Below are 24,145 nucleotides of genomic sequence, written 5' to 3' on the forward strand. Positions count from 1 at the left end.
TTTTGGGGCTTCCAGAATGGTCTGATAAAATTTGGTTGTGGGATATCTGTTCAGAATGTTTTTAAACACTGTTATTTCTCTGAGAAGGAAATGCTGTGTGCAGCTTGTCAATGGTGTACCTTTCTCTCATGCTTTTCTTCAATCAGAGATTTGTTTTCCTTTTCATCACCTTCCTCTGCATAATGATGTTGGATGGTGAGATTGGCCTGTGCCTGAAATCAATTAGCTGTGATGAGGAATGTGACACAAACCTAAAACACTGCTAATTGAGTGCATTGAAAATGCTGATTTCTGTTTAGCAGGAGCAGAGGATGTTGCTGCCTGCTCCCCCCTCATCCCCCATATTTTATCAAAGCTGCAAAAAAAAAAAAAAAGACCTTGTTGATAATGAATAGCAGTTGGTCTATTTTTCCTCTGAATCAATTGTGATATAACTTTATTCAGTCAATTGCTGTTTTTTTTCACTGCATCAAGTGGGCAGCCTTTCCACCCTCTTGCAATGTACTCATTCATGTGCACACACAAAGAATACTAATTACTTTAAAATAAGTTGGAAAAGTAGCAGGAGCCTATATCTTCAAGTTCCCTGTCCATGAGCTCTGCTAATGAGCAGCTAGATTTACTCAAACGATGAAAAGTCCAACAAAGTTTTATTATACAGTCGTCCAGCTGATGAAACATCTAGACATATTAGTTGAGTATTGTGACATTTTAGTTTTTTATTTCCCCTCAATGACTAAGAGTAACATTGCAGTAACATTGTGTTGTTATAGCTGCTTTATGATTGTTAGATTGATGCTCATCAAGCTGCTTGCATAGTTGTTGTTATCTGAGTTGTTGAATCAAACTCAGGAGTTGTGGAGTTGTCCTCTGCTAATAACGTTTAGAATATGGAAAATGGTGGATCAACGAGCAAATACAGGGATTTGGAAGAGTGTGTGGTAAGGAGAAATGTAATTTTCACTGCAAAAACCAATAGGGAGGCAATCTTGTTCTTCTTGGGACATTAAAATTTTGCCATCTAATTTTCAAATGTGAACTTGAAAAGCTATGCTTGTTTATTGTCTCACTAGAGTGTAGAAGATCACTTATGCAATTGGATGCATTTATGTAAAAGAACAGCCATAAGAAATAGAATTGGAATAGATGGGAAATACATGCCTTTCCTTTCATATTTTTTCCCATAGGTACATATTTTAAGAATTAGTGAAAACCAGACATCTTTCAAATATAGAGCTTTTTTATTTATTTATTCTTACGGAAAAAACCCAAATGGTTACATGGTTTTTTTCATCCACATAATAATTCAGATTCATTAACAAAAGATGCTGCTCTTGCATAGGAGTACTGGGTTCTTTAGATTTACTTTGAGCAAGAGGCTTTTCTAGTTTTGTCATGTTTTCTCTGCTTCTGTAGACCCCATCAATCTAGCTTTCTTTCCTTTGAGGAGAGTTGAGGTATAACATCTCAAAATGTAAAGAAATTTAAGGTTATTTGGTAATGCAACTGTCCCTTCACATGAAAAGCAGTGTGTGTAGCTGCCATCAACAGGCATTCTAAAAAATGAAGCAGAAGAACCAGTGAGGGTCCAGTGATTTTGAGTTGGTGGACTCTGTGCTACTCATGTCATATAAAAATAAGTAAATAAACAGGCAAAAAGATTTTATCTCCCAGTAGTAAAATTTCTCTGTTCTGGAAGATGCAGTGTGTAGTGCTAAACTGCCTCTTTAAGGGAGAGGCCTGCATTTCTGCCTGCATCTCTGTTTTTGAAAGCTTGGAATTGGTTTTAGGAAGCATTCTGGTACTGGGAGGGGGGGGACCCACCAAAAATATGTAAATAATTTGTAATGTAAAGGGCAAGGAAGGTTTTTGAAGGCTGTTACCTTAACCTGTAAGTTTGCTAAAAGTTTGCTTGTTTCCTTCTGGCAAAATAATATCTTTTGCCAATGCCCTGCATTGTGCCAATGCTCTATTATTGACCCAGAAAGAACTAAATACTATATAGAAGAACAAAGTATAAAATCAAATGGTCAGCAAACACGACCTTGTCCAGATCAAGGGAGGTGTGGATGTCAATCCTTCCTCTTCTCCCAAGCTTGCTTGTGGTTTAATCAGTCCTGCTTCCTGCTGCCCACCACTGTGTTCCTATGCTGCCTGGTGGGAGGAGGCTCCTGTGCGATGGTGCAGCAGCGCATCCCACCTCGCTCAGGCTGCTCATCACCCTCGCAGTGAGCACCGAGCTGGGGCCTTTGGCCCTGAATATGCCCAGGCAAGAAGTGAGCAGTGCTCCATTATGATATAAAAAGTACCTTCTTAAAGGTAAACTTGTTATGTCTTTTTTTGCAGGACTTTGTACTTACACCAAGAACTATATTTTATGGTTTTCTAGGTTGTGTCAGTTGCAGACTTTTTTTAGCAGAAGCTGAAAGCTGCAGCTTTCTGATAGTGCAAGAAATGCAATTTGAGAAATTAAAAATTCCTAACCATTTTTTTCAGCTCTGTAGAAAGGTTTTTGTGACGTGTTTACATTGAGGAAAAGTGCAATAGATATCTGATTGAGGTTGTTAAACCTGGAACTATTCCCAGCATCTCATAGAACCAACTGAGAATCCTGTTGAATTCAGGACCTTTTTTTTCTCTCTTTTTTTCCCCCCCCCTCCTTGTTAGAGCACTTCTGATTAAAACAAACTTTAACTTCACTAGAGCATTCACTCTATATTATGAAAACTAGGAAGAGGGTGGAGAAATCCACCTTAAATTAGAACAGAGAATCCAGAGGGAAGGACCATTACTGAAATCTCTGCCCCATGACTTAATAATACTTCACAATAGCTTCAGTGGGACTAAAATTTCATTCCCAATCTGTGTTGATTATGAGCTCCTCAGTTTACTCCTGGGGCTATAAAATGGAAAAGGATCCAATCATGATTAAAGAGTAGGTGTGATTTGAATGGAAGGTGATTACTAAAATCTCCCTGAAGTCTTCCACCCTGCTTGTGCTGCAAGCTTTTCCTATTTATAATAGCATAGCAGAGCTATCCAAGCAGAAAATGACACCAGAGAGAAAGAGTTTTCTGATTGTTTCTGATTAGGTTCAATGCTAACCTTGTAAATCTGGCTGTCAGATGGGGCACTGCCAAGTCAACCATAAGCATGATGCTTCACAAAAGATGGAAAGGGTGAGGAAAGTCCTGCATTTATGTTTTGCTTGATATTTTCTTTTTTTCTTCTTTTTCACCAGAAGAATTTTTGAAAAGATAAATCTAGAGTCTTGGTGGAGAGCTACAGAGCTACAGTTTAGTGTTATAGAAATTACTCATTTAAAACTGCTGTGTGTTCATGGATTTTTGTGTATGTATTTATGTGTGTGAATTTATAAGGCCAAGAAAGGTTTGAATCTCTGAGGTCTGTGCTATTTGAAGGTAGTGTAGCATGGATTGGTCTGTGGAAATCAAAGCAGGGCTCTGTTTAGGTGAGTGATTGTTACTTTTTCCCTTTTTTATCGTCTTTGTATTCTGTTGTCAGCATACTCAAGCTTTTTCATAGCCAAAGCTTTTAGTTTTTGATACAATAATTGCAGATAAAGTCTTACAGTTAAGCTATATATATTTAAATCCAAAGATGACTAGGGCTATTACATTTGCATATGCCCTATAAATTGTTTTAGGCAACATAAATGTTTATGCTAAAAATAACTGTACTGAAGTAAATTTAATATTCCTCTCCTAGTATAAGCCAAAGGCCTAAAAATACCAATCAGGAGAGTACTCCAGTGACCTTGTGACAAATCAAATTTAAACTGAAGACAGCTGTTGGATGCAAAAAATTACAACAAAGTGAATTAAACATTCTGTTTCAGTCCAGGAGAGTAAATAGATTTATTTTCCAGTTTAGGGTATGTTTTCAGTGTTATGGTTTTACTTGCTGTGAAATTGGCATCCTGAAAAGATTTGGTACCATTTTGGTTTAGTGAGGGTTACACTCTGACATACTGGAACACGCAAATAATATGTTCTCAGATTCATTTGAGGCAAAATGTGTTCTTTAGCCTCAGATAAATTGTGACTGGTTAATAATTGCAAAAGGCCTGTTTTGTTGCATGTGCCAGGTATCCACGGGGCTACCACTTATCAAGTACACCTTCTTATGTATTTATTTATGCTAATTACTGCTAAGGCAATGCACAGAAAAAAATTATTCCATAATATTTTGTAACAATTAGGCAGGTGAAGCTAAGTTATTGGTGTATGCCATTTGCATTTATATTAGCAGCTTCTTTCTATTTTGGATATTCTTTCAAACTAGCATGGAAAAAGTTTTTCCAGGAAAAAGAAAATTAGGTAAGTTTTAGTAATTTTGCCTATTGGTGACATCTGTTGAAAATATCTCGTGGTTTATCGTTAAATTACGTCTATGCTGTAATTCAAATTTGATATAATGAACATGTACTTTTGGCTTAAATGCACTGTTAGAACCAAATTTGTTGGAAAACATGTTAGAATGAGTTGTAGCAAGAGGACAGAGTGCACACTACTCCTCTTGAAAATGCTGCTTTTCATCACGTGTGGGTCCTGATACAATTAGAAGTGCAGTTTCAAAAATGTGCACTTTATGAACTGTTAAGATAAATCTGTTGCCAGTTGTCTGATGTGTTCTAGGCAGCTGCAAATCCCATAGATGATGTTGCCTCACTCATTGTGAATTATTGCTTGAAGCAAAGAAGTGTCTTTACAGCAAACTGTAAATGTGGCATTACAGCAAACTGAGAATAAACATGTGGATCAGAGGCAGTGGGGGACATGAAATTTCAGGACATGTTTATTTTTCCAAAGTTTTGTTATCTGACATAGGCTTCAGAGAAATAAGTATTTTGTCATCTGTAGTTTATCACTTCCACTAAAATTTCTGTGGCTTCCAAGTTTTTTGTGTCTTGTATGTAAGGCTCCTTTGTTCCTTCTCCTGCCCAGAGTTTCTTCACCTGTGGCTAGTGATGTTGTTTTCACTTCCTTTTGTAGAATGGTTTGAGTTGGAAGGGACCTTTAAATGGTCATCTAGTCCAAGCCCCCTGCAATGAGCAAGGACATAGAATCATAGAATAGTTTGGATTGTAAGGGATCTTTAAAGGTCTTCTAATCCAACATTGTCTTTGATTAGATCAGGTTTTCTTGCTCTCAAACAATAGCATGATTAGTAAAAGTAAAACCTGGGAAAGGGCAGTGCTGTTTTCTCTAATCTCTCCTCATGAGCTGTCACCTATCATCACAGTACATGTTAAGGAACAACAAAATGTTTCTCATTTTGTTTCTGTATTTCATGTCCATGTTGAGAGCAAGTGTGTGCATGCAAGTACAATTTTCCAGATGCATTTTTTCCTTTTTTCCTTTTTTTTTATTTTAAAATGTTTGTATTATATTACATTACATTAAGCTTGGGGTTTTTTTATTATTTAAACAAAATGCAGCTTTACAGAAATTGTGATGCATAAAACAATAATAGTGTTAGGTGCTATTCAAATGAAGGGCATAGAAAGAAGAGAATGAAATGACTGATGATCAGAGCTGGAAAGGGAAAACACGGTCAGGTGATAGTATTAACCTGGACAGTTCTTATGATTTCAGTTTACTTACTGCTGCGTTTGTCCCAGCATTCAAATGAAATGTAAGGCACTCCTTTGAAGTGATATTGCTTTGGACTTAGCAAAAGATAAAAGTGCAAGCTTGTTTTCAATGACATTTCCAGCACAGCAATTTCAAAACCAAGAAAAAAAAATTTAATGCATTTAATTTTGAGTGTCCAGGAAATAGATGATTTGCTCACAAATGAGGTAACTTTGTCTGCTGAGGGTTCACTCTGATTATTCTCCTTAGATCCTAGAAAACCTAAAATGTAACATTTTGGGGCACCATGATTTTTTTTCTCCAAGGTAAAATGTGCTCTTCCCCAGTGCAAGCTTTGTGCTTAAGTGTGACCTAGGATCCTGCAAGGTTTTTGCTTTGTTATGCTAGAAAGCTTGTCTAATATTGCTATTAAGGAGCTCAATAACCATTCTTGCCCTACATATTTTGTTTGGCTATCTAATACGAGTGTACTCTTCTGTAGTACTTACTAGATTAGCCATTTTTCTACTCGTTGACTTAGGATATCCACCACTTGTGGATTTAGGACATTCCCGGAGTCCAAGACGATAAGCAACATCTGGAGCTTAAACCTTAAATTGAATAGAGGTCTAGACATTTCATAGGCTATTGCATGTTCCTGTGGACCTTCTTCCACTTACCTTGTTTTAATAAGTGACTTTGCCCTAAACATGGACAACAGTAATCATCCCACACTGGTTACCTCAATTCCACACATAACAAGTGGGTTTTTGGGGGGCAAGTAAGGGTAATCTGTTTACATTTACTTAATCTCATCATTCTTCTCAGCATATGGCTGGATATATTGTCTGCAATATTCACCTGTCTCTGAGATACAATTATACAGCAATATCTGTCATTAGGCACATTTGTCTTGGGTGAATGGTGGGCTTTTTTGATCTTGTTCATGTATATTTACTTACATAAAACAAACCGCCAATAACTATTTTGTCAAATACTTACTCGCAGGGCTCAGTTTGTTTTCCTATAGATACATGTTCAAAGTCCTTTTTAAAGGAATCTGTGAACCATTGTGTAATTTACTGCACCAATTAACACAAGCCAATACTTTTACAAGTAATTAAATCAGTTTAAAAATGTTGCACAGCTCACCCATCTGTTTGAAGTAACAGCTAAATTGCATTATAATACAAATTAAAATGTATACTTCCATAACCTCTACTTCTAAGTATATGACAGCACTTACACTGTGTGCATGTATGTTCCCCTATTAAATAATGTAATTTTAATTACCTGCTCTATACATTTTTTATTCTAGCCCATTAGTTTTATCCCCATGTGTAGAAATGCTGAATCCAAGAAACAAGGTAGTAAATAATACTGTCTTTTAATGACCAATTAAAGCAGTCTATCATCAACCTTGGCATCAGCTGAATCACTAATTGAAAGTACAGATATGGTTAAAATAAAATGGTGCTTGAGAGGTAGAAAGTCAGCCTCATCTGTACAGGACACTACTCTCCAGAGGCAGCAATACTTCATTTCATAAACCATCCTGCAACCAAAGCTTGTTAAACCTGGAAGCTAAACAAGTGATTCTGAAGTGATGGCAAGCATAATACAAAGCCTCAGTGCACCTTGATGGCTTTATCCTGAATGATCTGGACCTTTTTATGGCTTTTGTGAGGGGAAATATAAAATTCATTGGCTACATACTTTTAAAAATAGCGTGGGTCTGTTGACAGCTGCATCTTGTGCAGGTAGCTCAGTTTGCAAGCTGTGGTGCGAGATGCAGATTGAGCTCTGGGTGGGAGCCCAGAGAGACAAAAGGCTGTGAACTGCCAACCCCTTTCCAGGTAAATGGATACTGGGAGACACAGCAGGAGTGGAGGACACAGGAGGAAAAGTGAGACTTTCCTGCACTTGGACTGTGAGGGTATTAAAGCCCAGGGGTTCCTTTGTTGAGGTCCCTCCTCGGAGGCAGCAGCTCGAGCTGTTTCTGTGTTACTGCACCGTGAATAAATTGCTTTATGGAATGAGATATTTGAAACTCTGCCATGGGAAACACGGGGTGAACTGGTAAGGAAACTGGTCTGACTGTGAGTGGGGTGTGTGGAGAGTCAAGTGGGGACCACTGGAGCTGCTGGTGTGAAGGGGCTTCAGTCCCAGCAGTGAACGTCTCTGGTGTTGGGAGTGTCTTGTGCATGGTCAGACTGGGAAGTTTCCTTAGCAACACCTACGATGTTTATAGCTGCTCTAGCCCTGTAGACTTGTTGTCTGTTCCAGATACTAGCAGAAGTTCATTTTCTGCTTTAAATGTGATAATATAAGGTAAACTGTCCTGACTGGTGAAACTAATCCAATAACGCAGTTGTTGATACCTCAAAAACAGGCACAGAGAAAAGTTACTGCTGTGCTCAGCCTTCATGCAAATTCTCTTGTAAAGTTCACTGCCAGGTGTCAGACTATTAGGAAGATATGAGGAAAATGAAGGCAACAAAGGGAGCAGAAGCAGATAAAAGGGTTAAAACACTGAAGTTCTGAGATAAAGTATACTTGATTAAATGGAAGTTAAAATATAAAAAATGCTTTTTTGTATTCTGATGAACTATTCAAGGTTATGTGAGGAAAGGTAAAAGGAATAAGGGAAAAAAACCCAACCTTACAAAGTGTATGACAGTGAGATCTCTTGGGCACTGCAGTGATCTCTGCAGGCAGAGGCGAGATGAAAGATGATGGACCTGGTTTTTCTCCATTTGCCTTAAACTGTACCAAGCAATATCAAAGAAAAGGTTCTTGAAGGAACTACTTCAAGTGCAACTTGTCCCCTGAAACTGGCTGAATTCACTTTGCCAGGTACTGGACAGTGTAGGGACAGTGTAGGGACCATCTCTTCATGAAACCCCTGTGTTCTTATTTTTGTGGCTGGTTTGAATGGATACATTTAGATGGGAGAATGCTAAGCTAAGCAAAAGCACATAAGAAAAATGGAGAGTGATGAAAATTACAGAGAATTGTACCAGATTGAAGCAGATTAAAACTACTGAAGAACAGAGTGAGGTTAAAGAGATTTTTGTAAATCAAACAAAAAGGTGAAGTGGGAAGAGAAAGGGAGGAGAAAAACATGTAGGAAGGTCAAGGTGCCTGTCCTATCTTATGGTAATGAATTTAAACTGGAACTGGCAAACCATGTGCAACTCTCAGTTTTGTAAAAACTAATAATGGAAAGAAGTAAACAAACTTGCAAGGAGAAGAAAGAATAATAGGAAAGCAGACAGGTGACAGCTTTCCAGGGGATGCTGGCAGAAGGAGATACAGGGAAGAAGAATGTGTTGAGGGCTAAGCCACAGCTGAAGGATCTGCTGATGCCTGAAGTCAGACAAGGGTATGTGAGCGTGGAGGGGGAGGTCTGTGGGTGCTGGAACTACCTAAATGAAGAGCTACCTGCACACAGAGAAAAGGGAGCAGGTTTAGTGTTGCTTTAAGGTAAGAGACTAGAGCCAGAAGGGATTCACACTGGAAGCTTTGAGGGCAGTGACTGGTCAGATGAATAGAGGCGAAAGAACTGGAGGGACACCAGCAAGTCCTGATGCCAACTTGAAAAGACCGGCTATACTTGTTGTATTATCAAGGGGGAAGAAAATAAATCTGAAGTTAGATTGTTGGGATTCTTCCAGATGAATGAAGTTTAAGAAAGGCATCATTATACTACTAGTTTTTCTCCAATGCAGTGACTTCAGAAATAAAAGCCGTGTAGAAAAAGAAACAATTGCTAGAAGTAGGCATGGCCTTGCGGGGCTCTTGCTGTCATAGTGGCATGTATTTGTTAGTGCTGCCAAACAGACTTTGTGGGCAGAATGTAACATATTTGTGAACTGGTAGAGAGCCAGGTGACAGATAACTCAGCACAGAGCCTGCTCCTGTCAAGAGCTAGTGCTATATGCTTGCTTCCATTGCACAGGTTACAAATGCCTTGGTCTCGTGTTCTATCTACTTTGTCTTCATAAAGAGCAGGCTTAATGGAAAATTGGAGGGATTACTACTTCCTTTGTCTTCCTGTTCGTGTTTGATAAGAGGTGAAGTTTCTGGTGAGTGAAGTTCTGCATGGAATACAGTGTTCTTCCCCAGGAACCTAGATGATATTCCAGCTGATTTCACTATAAGACGTGAGTTGGACAGAGGATGAAATTCAGCTCTTTAAAAACAGGCATGAATCCCATAGAAACTTATGGGGTTTGTGACTTGAATCAAATCTGATTTGCCTCTCACAGCTCAAGCCAAACGCAGTCTGCAGTACAGCGGATAATGGAGACCAGTGTTACACTGGGCTGTCCTTAACGTTGTGTGAGGATAAGATCTGGTATATAATGGATAACTGTTGAAACTTCCTGCAATAGAAGATGCTTTTTGGGGAGGGATTTTAATGCAAGTGAATAAACAATAAAAAAATTTATCCCTTTCTGCTCTTGCTACATTTTGGCACCACTTTTCTGTTAAGATGTTCCTATAAATGTCTTGTGCTAAGAAAGAATCGGTGCATGATCTGAGCGTGATGCACTTGGAGCCAAACAGCTCATGCATCAAGATGGACAGGCCCAGGTGCTGGTTGTGGCTTATCTCACTTCTGTGGCTGCTTCTTTATTGCCAAAAGAGGATGGATGTCATGCTAAATAATTTTATTCACTGGATGTGCTAGCACTTCTGTAATGATACTGTAGGGAGCTCTCTGCTTCCCCCTTGCTTTTACTACTATGCTAAGGTGCCTAGAGGTCCCATTTCTCTTTGAAAAAGAGGTCATGTTAGAAAATAGGCCAGAGAAAGGAACTCCTAAAGGAAAAAGGGATGTGGGGGTCGGAATTATTCTTGATAGTTTTCGTTTAGCTGCAGATATGGTAAGTGTTAATCAGAACACCTCAATTTTGGGGTATCTGCTTCCCCCAAATAAAAGTTGTCTGCATTACAAAACCACTGCACATAATTCTACCTAGCTTGATATGTAATGCTGCCTTTGCAGAATAAATGCTCAAGGATAAATCTTGCATGACAAATAAATCGCCTCTTGCTCTCCTTGGCTCCTTCAGGTGAGGCAGGGATATAATGCAGAGTCAGCTAATGTGCAGACCTAGCAGAAAAATGGATCTTTTTTCCTGCATTAGGCATGTCATCAGAGGTGATTCTTGAGACAAGTCTCTTACAGGTGCAGCTGAATCAATACAATGTTTTCTTTTCCCCAGATGACTCCTCTTCTTCCATTTCATAAACTCATATTTTTAACAAGAGAAAAGGAAGCAGATGTTATTCAGTACAATGTTTCATGTCATATGGATCTCCCTTTTTTTGGCACATTGCTGCTTTAATAAGCCAGTTTCAGCAGTTTTAAGAAGGTTTTTTACATACTGTTTTCACTTAGGGCAGTGCAAATTTCTTTGGAAATCTATGAAAATCAATTAAGTAAATGAGAAAATAGAATGCTTGTAATTAAGATAATCAAACTACATGAAATCCATCCTACAAGTGCTAATATCTGTATATCTCTAAGCTGTCTATTAATTAAACACCATGTAAGTGTTGCAATTGGACTCAGGCTGCTTTCATGAAAACGAGAGAAAGACGAAAATGATTGGAGGGGTTTTACTGTATGTGAAACTCTTAGTTGGTTTAAATCATCTCATTATGGTTTGTAAGGTTGCTGCATTGCTGCAGGCATTCCTGGGATGCCCGAGGACTCTGTAGCAGGCTCGAACTGCTTCTGAAATAGGTGACACAAAGCAAATACACTTTGGTTTGCAAAAGCTCCCTTTCTGCTCAGGGATAGGTGTTATTTTCCCCTCAATTTCATAAATGAAGCCAGTGGTCAAGGTGTTAGATATTTCATTCTACATAGGAAACTGCAAAGGGAACAATGGAGAGAGAGGAATTTTTATGACAAGTTCTTATAATAAAAGGGAAGTTTTCCTACTTTCATGTTGTTTTGTGGTTTTATGTTGTTGTGAGGACCCTAAAGTCACCCAGACCTTCCTGCTAGAAAAAACAGCATATTCGTATGTTTGTGTTGGTAAACAAACACTACATGAGGCTAACTGGGTAATCCGGATGTATTCACACTGTGATTCTTCATTTATTTGCAGGTACTTTTGGGGGGCTTGGGGAAGCAAAAGGCTCTGTTAGGGTCAATATGGATCTATGAGAGACCAGAGGAGGACCCTTTCCCTCTGTTTAGGTACCCTCCTGGTGGTCACACAGCACTTCAAAGCAATTTATTGTGTTTTTATGAGATGTGGGGTTTGGGGCATTTGTGCTTTCTCTTTTTCTCCTGTGTGTAGTTTTTGATGGCCGCCGGCACACATGTTATGATAACATGGAGGTAGCAAAAGAACCATGTTGTAGGGTCAAGGGAGTAAGAAAGCTTCACCACCTTAGAACAGCCAGACTTTGGTCTTATTGGCTGGGGATGCCAAACCAGCTAAACAGGGCAAAGCAGAAGATGAACCCATCTGCGACTTTGTCAGATATTGCCATGGCTACTTTAATATTATGTCTTTGGCTTCAAAGGAAGTAGTACACCTGATCCATGTGGACATCAGCTTAATGAAGTTGTTGCACAAATGATGAATAAAAGTAGTATTTTGGGGTTTTTATTTTTTCAATTATTATTTTAAAATCTGCTTTTACAGCACAATATTCTTCCTTATGACAAATGATCCTATTCACTGATACTGTGTTTTCAGATAATACCATTTACATTTCTAGAAAGAAGCGAAGAAGAAAACTTACAGGACATCTTTAATTTTTCACTTGATTTTGTCATTTTGTTTTTGTTAATTTTTTTTTTTATTTTTGACATTGATACAAAAAATAGTATCTTGATTAGCAGCTTTGCTGGCAATCGCACAAAACTGTAAATAATACATTAATCTAAAAGAATACACTCCTACAGACACTATAGATAAAACAATATATACAATTTAGACAAATAAATACATAAGTACAGCCAGTCATATATAATGATACACCTAAAGTTTGGTTACTGTTGACAAGCTTTTCTAGTTAATTATACTCTTCATTTACAAATTGCCATTGCCATCTACATTGGAAAGACAAAAAAAATCCCAATAAAGAATCAAAATTGATACTTATTATTGTTAGGAAAGATGGAAAATGAACCTTGAGACTTCTGTTCAAATATTCTCATGGGTTTAGCAAAAAAAAGAAGAAAAGCTTTTGTGGAAAAACTCCTCCGAAAGAGAGGCACTTCTCCCTCAACCTGCTTTGCTCAATGTGCCTTGTTCATGTACATTTTGGAATCAAAATATGATTATAGTCACACTTTTGATGTGACTGGAAGCCAGCATGTCTAACTAAGTTGTCATTTGTCCCATGCTCAGTGAAACAAAATGACCTTTAAGGTAATGTAAATATTTCTTTGATTATTCCTTTGATTAAAAGAAATCTATTGCAAATATTTGTTTGTTAACAGTATTCCATGTGGCAAAAATACTACTGAGTGGAAGGGACAACAGTCCCTGTGAGTAGATGTATTGCTCCTTTTCTATCTGCAGGTTGCAATACTGAAATTTCTGAGCAAAGAGAAAATAATAAATCTGAAGTGTAACAAGCTAGTGAAATTTAATATCAGAAAATTAATAGAAGTAGAAAATTAGGCTATTGTTGTGTTGCATTAAATTCACTTGACAGCAAAAGAAAAAATATCTTGTACATTCAAAAGTTAGGGCACACATGCTTAAGGCTCTTGAAACACTGGACAAATATGCCTCACTCAGCTCCATGCATAACAGAATGCTATAACATAGCAAGCAGACTTACACATATATACAGCTGAATACAGAAGAAAATGCCTTAGAAATATGTACATCGGTTTCAAGAAGAGCATTTACATTTCTGTTCAAGATTATCTATTTATAAATGGCAGGAAATACACTTTTTCAGATACTATTTTCAAGGTGTACCTTGCAGTCATTAATGCAGTCTACTTGTAGTAGGAGAAATTCAAGGCTACCATGCTACTCAAGCCCTGAGGTATCTGGACTGGGAGCCTTGCTGTCCTCTTGGTTACTAACCCAAGGCCACAGAAGCATCAGCAGAAGTAAGGCAACCAAATCCATTTGGTTGTGGATTCAGAAACCCCAAATTACTGCACAGTGCAGAGGGATAGCAGAAGTGATTACAGCCTGTGGGTTCAAATTATTACTAAGTATGTTCCTGACAGAGTGGCATCTATGCTGTCTGACTTACCCGAGGGCTGGGGATGAATTCCAGCCTCCTTTCTGTTCATAAACAAGCATATTCTGGGGCTCGGGTAAGAAAAGCTGAACTTAATGCAATCACTGTGTTATATATTCACTTATGCAGTCAGTTGTACCTTGTTTAGCTGGAGTTCTGAGTTTGACAGGAAGCAAGAGCAACTTTAACAAGGACTAGATCAACTAGGGAAGGATAAATCTTAATTATGCTGCAAGAGATTCAGTATTTTTATAAAAGTTACTGAATTTTTTTTTTTTATTTATGAGGGGTACACAAGCTCCTGTTGATTAACAGTAACTCCTAAGCTGTCTGTTGTATAGCTTCACCTTTAGATCTGAAATAGATTTGTTTGAGGTGGCTCTTGCTAACGACTTGACGGCCAGGCACACTTTACCTTACTTACAAGTAGTTTCTTTCAAAATGGTAGTGCTGCATCTGTGAATAAGACTAACAATATGACATGAACCTGCAAACCTTTTAGGGTAGCATCTTCATTCCTCTGTTACTGTTGTAAAGTGCTGTGTACACCTATGGCAAAATCAGGTCAGAGCTTTCCTTTAAATTCTTCTCAGTTAATTTCTGACAAATTTATAGACATTCTGAATAACATACAGACATAACAGTTTTGCATATGTTGCACATAATGCTAAGTGAAATGAATGAGGCTTTTGTGTGCGCTGTGGACGGTGTGAGTAATCTACAGCTAATAATATATTTGGCGAGTTTTGTATCTTTGTAACTTGTCTGTGAGTTCTTCATTCCAAGTTACTTGCTGAGTGATATTGTATTTTACTTCTTTGTTATAAGATGGTGCTGAATAGAGAGAACTTGATTTATCAAAGAGTTTTCATGACATTTCATAAGCATTCATATTCAAAACACTTATAAGCACGTTATACAACTTGAATAAAATCTCGTGGATTTGATTTCTGTTGCATGCTCAGGGGATCTCCTGAGTGGCACCTCAGTGAGTGTTGGCTCTGTGATAAGTAACCTGAGAGCTTTAACAGGTTTTTAAAAAAGGCTAGAATATTTTGTTGTTGTTTGGGCTGTTTTACTAGATGCTTCTTAAAAGCCCTCTATTTTGGTGTGAAATTTGTACATAACTCTTATGTACTCTGCTACAACAGAAAATTGATTGCATTCTTTTATTGGACTAAATTCTTCCTTTCAACACCATTAAAAATGTGGTAGAATCTCATGCCTGTATGTACTATAGCAAAAAGTAGAGCTTACTTGTAAAAAGCTGCTTTCGTGTTACTTTTTTTAGGTAAATATGGCACTGACTGACATTGAAGAAATATGCTGCTTATTGATTCTTTTAGCATTCAATGTAATTAGGTATTGCTATGCCAGATGTTTAGTTGAGAATCCATTGATACTAATGAGAGACATTACCTTGCTTTGAAATTAGAAGTTAAGATATTCATGCTTTTCTCATGTATCTTTAAGATAATTTTTCATACATCTCACCTGTATTATTTCTCCTATAGATTCTACTTCATTTTTAAATTGTGTTACATCTTTTATGGGCTATTTTAGAAAGTGTAAAGAAATGGGGTGTGTTCTGAAATAAATTAAAGAAATACCATTTGGTAGATGAAAATATATTTCAGTGTGTGGGTTTGTTTCTAAGGCCAATGGGACTTTGATGTTTTTACCTGTCTAAATTCTGCTATTACACCATCAGTAAGCTATTTGGGAATTGCACACATTGTACTTTAGAATATTCACATCAAGGTAGGTATATAACTTCAGTGCAAATATATACTGCCTAATTTATTAACAAAGCTCTAAACAGAGATGGTTGTAGGGTGTCAGAAAAGAATAAAAGTTTCTTAGGGTCTGAGTCTTATCTCAGAGGCTGGGGCATGAACTGTTAACCAGCTCATAATAGCTTATTACTGTCCTTTTACACACAGACGCAAGAGCTGAGATGTGTGATAGATAATATACAAAATCTGAGATTTGACTCGAGTTCCTTTAGGTTGGTGTAATGTCCTTACCAAAAAGAGCCTGAAGTTTGTAAACCAGTAGTCAAAGCGAGAATGAAAAATCAGTCATAAAAATCTTCTCACAGTTAGTATCCCACAGTTTAACTTGTAAATCAGCAGATCACTTTGTCAAAAAATAACCAGACTAAATCAAAATTTAAAAAAAAAAAAGGTATTTACATCTGTAAAAATCTTAACATCTAAGATGTTTCTTGCTGGACATGTCATTCCAAATTCTGTGCATTTCTTCTGGTGTTATCTGGTGTACTGTGATCACCCTGCGGTACCTGCACAAGCTGTAGGCCATTTTCCAGTGATTGAAGCCACTGTTTTGGAAGGGGTGAATGCCCAGCTTCCGAAGGCAAAGTCCAACGTACACATCTTCAAGATGAAGAAGTCTGGTATGAAGGGAGGTTTTGTAAATCAGTTCTGCTACGTCAGCTGAAAAAATGTAGCCAGTGCCTGAACAGAAGGGTGGGTAATTGCTGTCGGGATACAAATCTCTCGGCATGTACCACTTACTGCGAACATCTCTTATTGGTCCTCCGTTTATAACGTAACCAGTGAAGTACCTTCTCCTTGGCTTGGTGTTAGGTTTGAGCAGCTTATAAATAAGATTGTCCATATTTACAAAAATATCACTGTCTGTCTTCATAACGTACTTTGCTTTCGAACAAAACGTCGCTACCCACCTCATCCCCATCAACGTTTTCAGAGTGAGGTTATGGTAAGAGTCGATAAAATCCTCCACGATAATGTCATGAAAAATTTGGCTTTCTTGCTCTACCATTTGATTTAACACAGGATCTGTATTTTTTCCAAGAAGAAATAGTGTGGCGATTTTAATTCCTTTAAAGTTGTTTTCGTCTCCCCATGTTTCTCGAATGGCTTGCCTTGCATCAAACTCTTTGTGAGTTGTGCTGATGAGAATGACCAAGAAAGGGACACTCTTCTCACATTTGTTGGGTTCATTGATAAGAAAGTCAAAGGAATGTGGATTTATAGGTCGAGTTCTTATGTTGCCAAAGGAAACGTTTTTTCTGGCTATGGATATGCTACTGACCTGTCTGTGGCCAGTGTAGGAAGAAGTAGGACGAGTTATACTTAAGTACCAAAGAGCACTTGCCCAACAAACAACTGTCAAAATGTATAAGCACGAGACTTTTGAAGCCATTGTTCCTCTAGCTCTTCTATTCCATGTGATGAATAAATAGCCTTTGTACGAGGAGCGCACCTATGTCCTGGAGAGGCAGCATATTATTAATGAAACTTGAAAGTTCGATATAGAAAAGTAACTCTGTAATCATTCATGGATCTCAAGTAGGAGCTATTAACCCTGATGATACTCAGCTTTTCTTCTTTTACTAGCAGCGGCTTCCATTTCTTGGAATTTTCTGTTATTTCTGAAAAATACGAAGAAAAATTTTCCATTGCTAGATCATAAAAGCCTGGGGCAAGAAAAATGAGCTTATATATGGCTGGCCGTTAGTAAGCTAAGTGTCTTAATGCATTTTTCAGATATTCCTTTTTTTCTCATGAGGTACCACAGTGCAAGATAGTGTACTAGAATAGAGCAGCGTAACTGAACTAATGGTTTTATGTTTGGTAATTTCTCATAGATGGTTTTATATAAAAAACATTAAGCACGCATAGCATGTTATTATTTAGATAATTTAAAAGGTATGTGAAAATAATTTTCTGGTTTCTAGCATTTTCTTGCTTCCTAAATTTTTTCTGGACAATCTTTCAAAATGTGCTGTGGAACATTTTGAAATTATTTAAAGAATGAAAAATAATGTACTTTATCTTAGAATCAACAGCATGTGGCAGCTATGCACATAAATACCTACAAATCTGATTTGGTCTTAATGTTGTTAATGTCTGTCCTGCTAAGAAGAGCACGTTTTGTTGGAAATCAGACAGAATGGGACTGATTGGTAAAGGTATGGGAGAGAGAGAGAGAGATGTGTATGCTGTCTTACCCATGTAAAGATCAGCGCTGGAGTAGAGTCCGTAAAAGTCTAGAAATAAATTGATACATTTCAGTTATTTTTGTTGGCTTGTTTCTCCTCTCCCCCCAAACCAGTTTTTTCATGAGCAAACATCATTTTTGTACCATGTAAGATAAACCATGATGGCAGCCCAGTAACGGTGTTGCCTTGGTGGCTTGGCGTGCAGAGCACTTGCCAGCCTGGCTGGGGTTCCTGCAACCCTATCCTGCTGCTGTTCCAGACCTGCCTCCAGCACTGGGTGGCTTTGAGGCTTTCCTGGATCCAGGGAGTATGCAAGCCCTGTAGCTTCCTCTGCTCTTAGCAAGTTTGCTGGGAAACAGTTCTGTTTATCATAATTTTGAGGATATTAGACAAGCTGCCTCAAGCCTGCCAGGTCAGTGCTGACTCCTCCAAGGAACACCAGCAGCTGGAGACTGCCTGCAGGCTCCACCTTCCTGGGTTTTACCACTGCGTTACTTCAGAGCTAAAGGACAGCAGAAGCATGCAACAGAGGAGCTTTTTGCAAGAGTCTTTGAAATATTTCACATTTATTTTGGATAGAACAAAAAATATATGGATTTGGATAAAAAGATAGAAGCTCTGTCTTAGAAATGTCCTTTTTGATATCACACTGCTTTGACACAGACCCCTCCTCTAGGCAGGCCATCAGAGGGGAAGGACTGTTATCCTGTGTCACTATTTCACACTCAGGTTTAAAAACAGGAGAGAAACAATCTGAACATCTGCTAAATCCATACAGACTTTAATCTTCCTACAAACGTTTATAACTAGCACTGTCCTGCTAGTCTTAATTACGTGCACTTTTAGTTACTTAATGACCAGAACTCACATACTGCTCTCCCCTTCCACAAAACAGGGTAATGTGAATTTTTCACCTCTTCCAGAGCTCCATCAGTTTCAATTGGTTTTGCCCTATAACTGAGGGAATTTAATGAAGTTGACTGTGATCTCCTTCATCACTTGTCCCAAGACTCAGGGTTTATATTTTCCTACCAAGCAGTACCAGCAAACGTTTGGGAGCAGTGTATTTAAGTGAGACTTTTAATTGCTCCATAGGGCTGCAGAGCACAAGGATCTTGGCATGGCAGGCACATGTACATCCTTATGAATAAATACAGTAGCGATATATATACACACAAATGCTACTGTAATGTCTGGAGAGGGGATCTATACTGCTGTAACAACCCACTGCGATACAGTTCTGAGAAAGGCAAAACACATCCCTGATCTGGTGGGTTGGCTTTGTTTCTGAGCTCTGCAAACCACCCCTACTGGAAATGCCAGCGAGGAAAAACACCAAGTGCGAAATGCCATAATGGAATGAAGATGTAAGAGTGTAAAGTCTAGAAAACTCTGTTAATAAAGGAAGAAATACAGAAGTCATGGACTGGAGATACAGAATGAGAGTTATGTAGGTCAGTGTATATAATGGACTCCAGCACTAAGATCTCATAAATAAGTATAATATTCTGCACATGATGTATTATTTTAGGAAACTATATATTGCATTGTCTAAATGTGTATGGTGTTCTACATCTTTTCTTTCATAAAGGCAGGTGCATTAGTTACCATGAACACTGTGCAGATATCTGAGGGAAAGGAAAATTGCAACCACTGCCTCTTACAAACTGCAAAATTACATAAAATAGCTTTTCAGTCCAGCAATGTCATGGCTGTGATATCCAATCTTGTGTGCTCTGAAAGGATTAGAAACAACAAAAACCTTACTCCATTTTGAAGAAAGATCCCAAGGTATTGTAGGGATTTTTTTTTTCTCAGTTTCTTCAGTTATGAGAGTTTTCTTGGTTATTTTCTCAGATAACTGTGTGGGATGAATGTTCATTATGTTGGCCCTTCAATTGCTGTCTCTTGAAACAAGTTTATCTTTTTCTGTTGTGTGTTTTGTTGGGGGGTTTTTGTTTGTTTTGCTTTTTTAAAAGAAAAATAAGAGTTCAGATGGTATGCCTTGGCTTGGAGTGTTTTAGGCCATCCCTCTGGTAACTTCTGAGCAAAGCGCAGGTAAAGTGCTTAAAGGTGAACTGGCTGTAGTTTTCCCGATGAGCGAGGTTTTAAATTTAATTACTTTTTAGGAAGATTGAGGGGGGGGAAAAACAAAAAGAGAGCTTTATGCTTTCCTATGATGGGTCTCTCTGCTATTCCTACTCTGTTGTGAGGTAAAGATGTAAAAATTAAAGTTCATGTTCCTGCTTTACTTGAGCTTTTTGCTATATATGGGGAAGAGATTTGAAAGAAAATAGTATAAGCAAAATTGGCCGATACTGTAAATACAATACTAAATTAGCTGAGGAGTCTTGGTCTGTAATTTAGGTGAGATTATTGTTGCCTCCAGGACTGATCTCTCTCTCTCTTTGTAGTATCACAAAGGGGGTTGGATAAGTAGCTATGTCATGTATTTTTTTTTTTGGCCGCAGGTCAAATGCTCTTACAAATTATTTCTGGTAATGTTGTTTCTGCACAGGAGCTTCAATTATGTTTAGCTTGCACAAGTAAGAAAATACATAGCTTGATTAGGTGGGGAAATATGAACTAAGCAGTGAAATAGTTTGTGATGATTTAGTCAAGAATTTCTGAGTTTGCCAAATTCTGTTATTAAAGACAATGCTAATTAATCAAATACCTAAATAAGCGCCTAAGTGAGGCTTACTTTCAACACAGGAATAATCCTAGGAACCTTGCAAAATTATTCACAGCATCAAAGTCTGTGATAGCAAACCTTTTTGTCGTCATGTGTTGTGACTTGAAAATAAAATTTTCAGCCATATGCGGGACTTGTATATCAAAAATGTGAATTACACAGAATGAAATCAGAGTGCAAAATTAATGTACTCAAATTATAGTGAGTTAAAACTGTTGTGTTAATTCCTCATTTGGAAAAGAGGAGGAATAACGTATGTGAACTAAGATTGCTATGATCTAAATCATAGCTTCAGTTGGCCGCATGTTACTGTGGTTCATTTAGCAGTTTGCCCAGAAGCTGTTCAGAACGTTTTTAACCTAGTCAATAGTACTTATTTCTAAAGCTGTCTTCAATATTAAAGTGTGTAGCGAATTAATATATTGTGTTTTAGTCCTGATACTGGATTCAGTATATTGTCACTTAAGGATGACTTTTTTTTTCAGTTTTGCCATGATCTTCTTGAATTTAGTATTGAAATTTGAAGGTCTTGTAACAAGAGGATATGGGTTATCACAGGAAGAGTGAAAAGCTTTTATCAGCTTTGGATTTCGTCTGTTGTAATAGGCCGTTTAACATCTGGGGACACACACAGGCAAAAAGAAGTGACACCTCCTTTCCTTTCTCAAGTGGAGCGAAAGGAAGCTTTTTAGCAGGGCAGTAGCAACGCTTTAAGCTCTTGGATCCTTGTTTTTAAAAATATTTTCATTCAATCTGTCCCTTTTCCCAACCTGTTTGTCACACTATAAGTAATCAAAGGCTCAAGCTCTGCTAAGGTAGCTGATTGCAAAAAGCAAATGCTTAGCATCATGTTTCCGTACTGTGACATGAAGTTGAGCACTTAATTGCACTATTCACAGCTCATGCTGTGAAAGCCAGAGAAGCCACCCAGCCAGAGCACAGAAAGCTGTACTGTGTAACTTCTGTGAGTAATTGTCTTGATGAGGACTGTGAGGATTTGCAGCAAACCTTTTATGAACTGACTGCACATCAAGGATAATCCTCCAGATAATGAGCACATTTGAGAATCTTGCTAACTGTTCATAGGCAATTTTCAGGCAGACGTCAAAAGAGTTCAGCAAACATTACTCTCAACTGCAATATTTTGCCAACATTGTGGAACATTGCTGTCTCTGCTGAGAGGCTGTTGATCTTTCTTTCAAGAAAGCCCAACCTATGTAAGTGCAACAGCATTAATGTATCTAGATCTTGGTGGATGCACAGGATAGAAACCACAGCTCTTGAAGCCTGGCTTGTTGCCTCAGTTGTAATCCATACTATGTCACTACCGCTGAGGCAGGTGCTGAGTGGAGGCAGTCAGGATGCTGAGTCTGGGAGATGACCCTGGGTGAGAAGTTGAGGGAGATCACAGCTGCTCATCCAGACACCCAGGAGTCTGTTAGGTAGAGCACAACTGAGTCAAATTAACACTTTGCATCTGCCAGAATATAATTTGAAAAAAAGACTGAATGCAGCTGCTAAATTATTTAGTAAATATAGCAAATTCTTCTCATTTTCCCCAAAGAGATGTTTTTGTAAGTTTTCTGTGATCATGGCTTTCATCTGTATATAGACCAAGACGCTGAAATGTCTTCAACATTTATGAAGCCCTTAAATTACCAAATCTTGTTGAGAAGATAATTATCCTGAACATTAAGAACACATCTACAAAGAAGTCTGGGGATGCTGTTTTGCTCTTGGTTGCATGTTTTCATAGTAATTTCTTGAGGAAATTCTGGACAGATGGCATAGGTGATTCAACAGGAGATTGCAAACTCCTCTCTGGCAACTTCATTTGAATATTTCTTAAATATTCTAAATGGTTTTGCTGTGCCTGGGAGTAATGGACCTGAAACCAAATCAGTGCTGCAAAGAAAGACCTTCCTCTCTGGAACATTGTGGAGAGGAATTGAAATAAATGTAGGAGCCACAGTCTTAGGCTGAAGGGAGCAAAGAACAAGCATTCATTTCAGGTCCATGTTTTTCAGAAATATAAAATTTTCTATTTACAGGGTTCCTAGCAGAGAACTGGGAGCTGCTAGGTGGGCCACACACTGTTCAGTGGTTTTCACACAGAATTCCTCGGGGAGTTGGGTAACAGCAATTGGCCCTCAGTGTGTCTGGGAGGCAGCTGCCTTCTTTCATGGTGACCAGGCCCAGTATGCACCACATGTGGCTACATGGATCTTCTGTAGCTGCATTTTTTTTCCTCATAGGCCTGATTCTGAATAAAACTGGTCTTGGAGAACCCCTTTACTGGTGGTGGAGGACAAAGCAGTGAATGATCAAGATTCAAACTTGTCTAAACTGGACACTACATTTGAATATTTCATAAAACATTGACAGCAGGTTTGCTAACCAGAAAAGAAGGTATGGTTTTGTAAAATTTGGTATTCATATGACATTGAAATGGGTTTTTATCCCATTTGGCACATCTTGGCATTACATTTTCAGTAGCTCTGCTACTGTTTTGGTCATTATTTAAAAACAAGTCTCTGTCACATACAATAATTATGACCACCTAGTCAACAATGGTATCACACAGGTCATTCTATGTGGAAGGAGACGAAAGGACAGATCAGGCAGATCCTGAGAACTGCCTGTACAATGGATAGGTATCTAAAATTTTAGCAAATCAGCTATGCTTTGTCAGATATTAATCTAGAATGGTTATAAGCTAGATCTTACTCAAAATAATATTACAACTCGGGACATGCCAATCAACAGTTCTGTCTTGTTGTATTGCTGATTACAAGTGATTTACCTGAAGCCAGTGCATGCTGCTGTTAATTGGAGTTTTGGTGCTGTCTTTAGTAGAAGGCATTTTAAACACGTATCATCCCTCACTAAGAGGGACAGAAAAGAAACGGAAAACATAAAATGATAGAGAATATTTTTAAGCAGAAATCTTTTTCTTTTCTTTTTTCTGTTCTTTTAAAGTCACTCATGAGATGTCAAGGGCCAGGTCTGTGCATTTTTCTCCATGAATGCTTTTCAGAAACAAATTTAAAAAACACTTTGTGACTTCATGTTGTGATAGGTCATTGTGACTACATCAATCATGTCCTTTTACATCAGTAACGTGTAAATTGCATCTCAGTATGGTTATAAACTGATGCAAGTAACATATTCACTTTGGGCTACCAGAGTCACAACTGTTATTTTTTTTGGCTATTCTGCTGTATTCTAGTGTGAAATCTCACAGCAAGGTTCCTTAGCTCGTGTCACCACCAAACTGGTTACATCTAATGAAAGTTTAGGACCAAAACAAAAAAAGTCAAGTTCTTAAAAAAATTCAAGGAGAAAACCTTTAGAACTGCTTTAACAGAATCTTTATTACTCATGAAACAATTTCACATGCCCTGTTACCAGAGTTCATAGCTTAAATAATTTTCAAGTAATAGTGTTTGAAATAAAGTATACTGCTGTTCCTGTCTTAACTTTCTTAAATTTCACTATTAGATTTCTTTTGTATTCACAGCAGTGACCGTGAAACTGTAGTTTGGGTTATGACACCAAGAACAGATGACAGTGGTCTTGATTATATAGATGCCTACCCTAGTGATACTGCTATCTTCAATTAAT

The 24,145-nt window shown here is 38.0% G+C and overlaps 1 protein-coding gene across 1 annotated transcript in view; it reads right to left on the reverse strand.

Moving 5' to 3' along the window:
* Nucleotides 1–12,241: 12,241 nt before the first annotated feature.
* Nucleotides 12,242–24,145, reverse strand: part of B3GALT1 (beta-1,3-galactosyltransferase 1) — a 184,956-nt gene continuing 173,052 nt past the window's right edge. The window contains exons 4-5 of the mRNA XM_017838520.1: nt 17,836–17,874; nt 12,242–17,256 (exon numbers count right to left, since the gene is read on the reverse strand). Of these exons, the coding sequence (XP_017694009.1) occupies nt 16,047–17,027 (981 nt within the window). The 5' untranslated portion in view covers nt 17,028–17,256; nt 17,836–17,874 and the 3' untranslated portion in view covers nt 12,242–16,046. The remainder of the gene's footprint in view (nt 17,257–17,835; nt 17,875–24,145) is intronic.

The sequence above is a fragment of the Lepidothrix coronata genome, unplaced genomic scaffold (assembly GCF_001604755.1).
Source record: "Lepidothrix coronata isolate B3197 unplaced genomic scaffold, Lepidothrix_coronata-1.0 Scaffold7, whole genome shotgun sequence".
NCBI classification, from domain to species: Eukaryota; Metazoa; Chordata; class Aves; order Passeriformes; family Pipridae; genus Lepidothrix; species Lepidothrix coronata.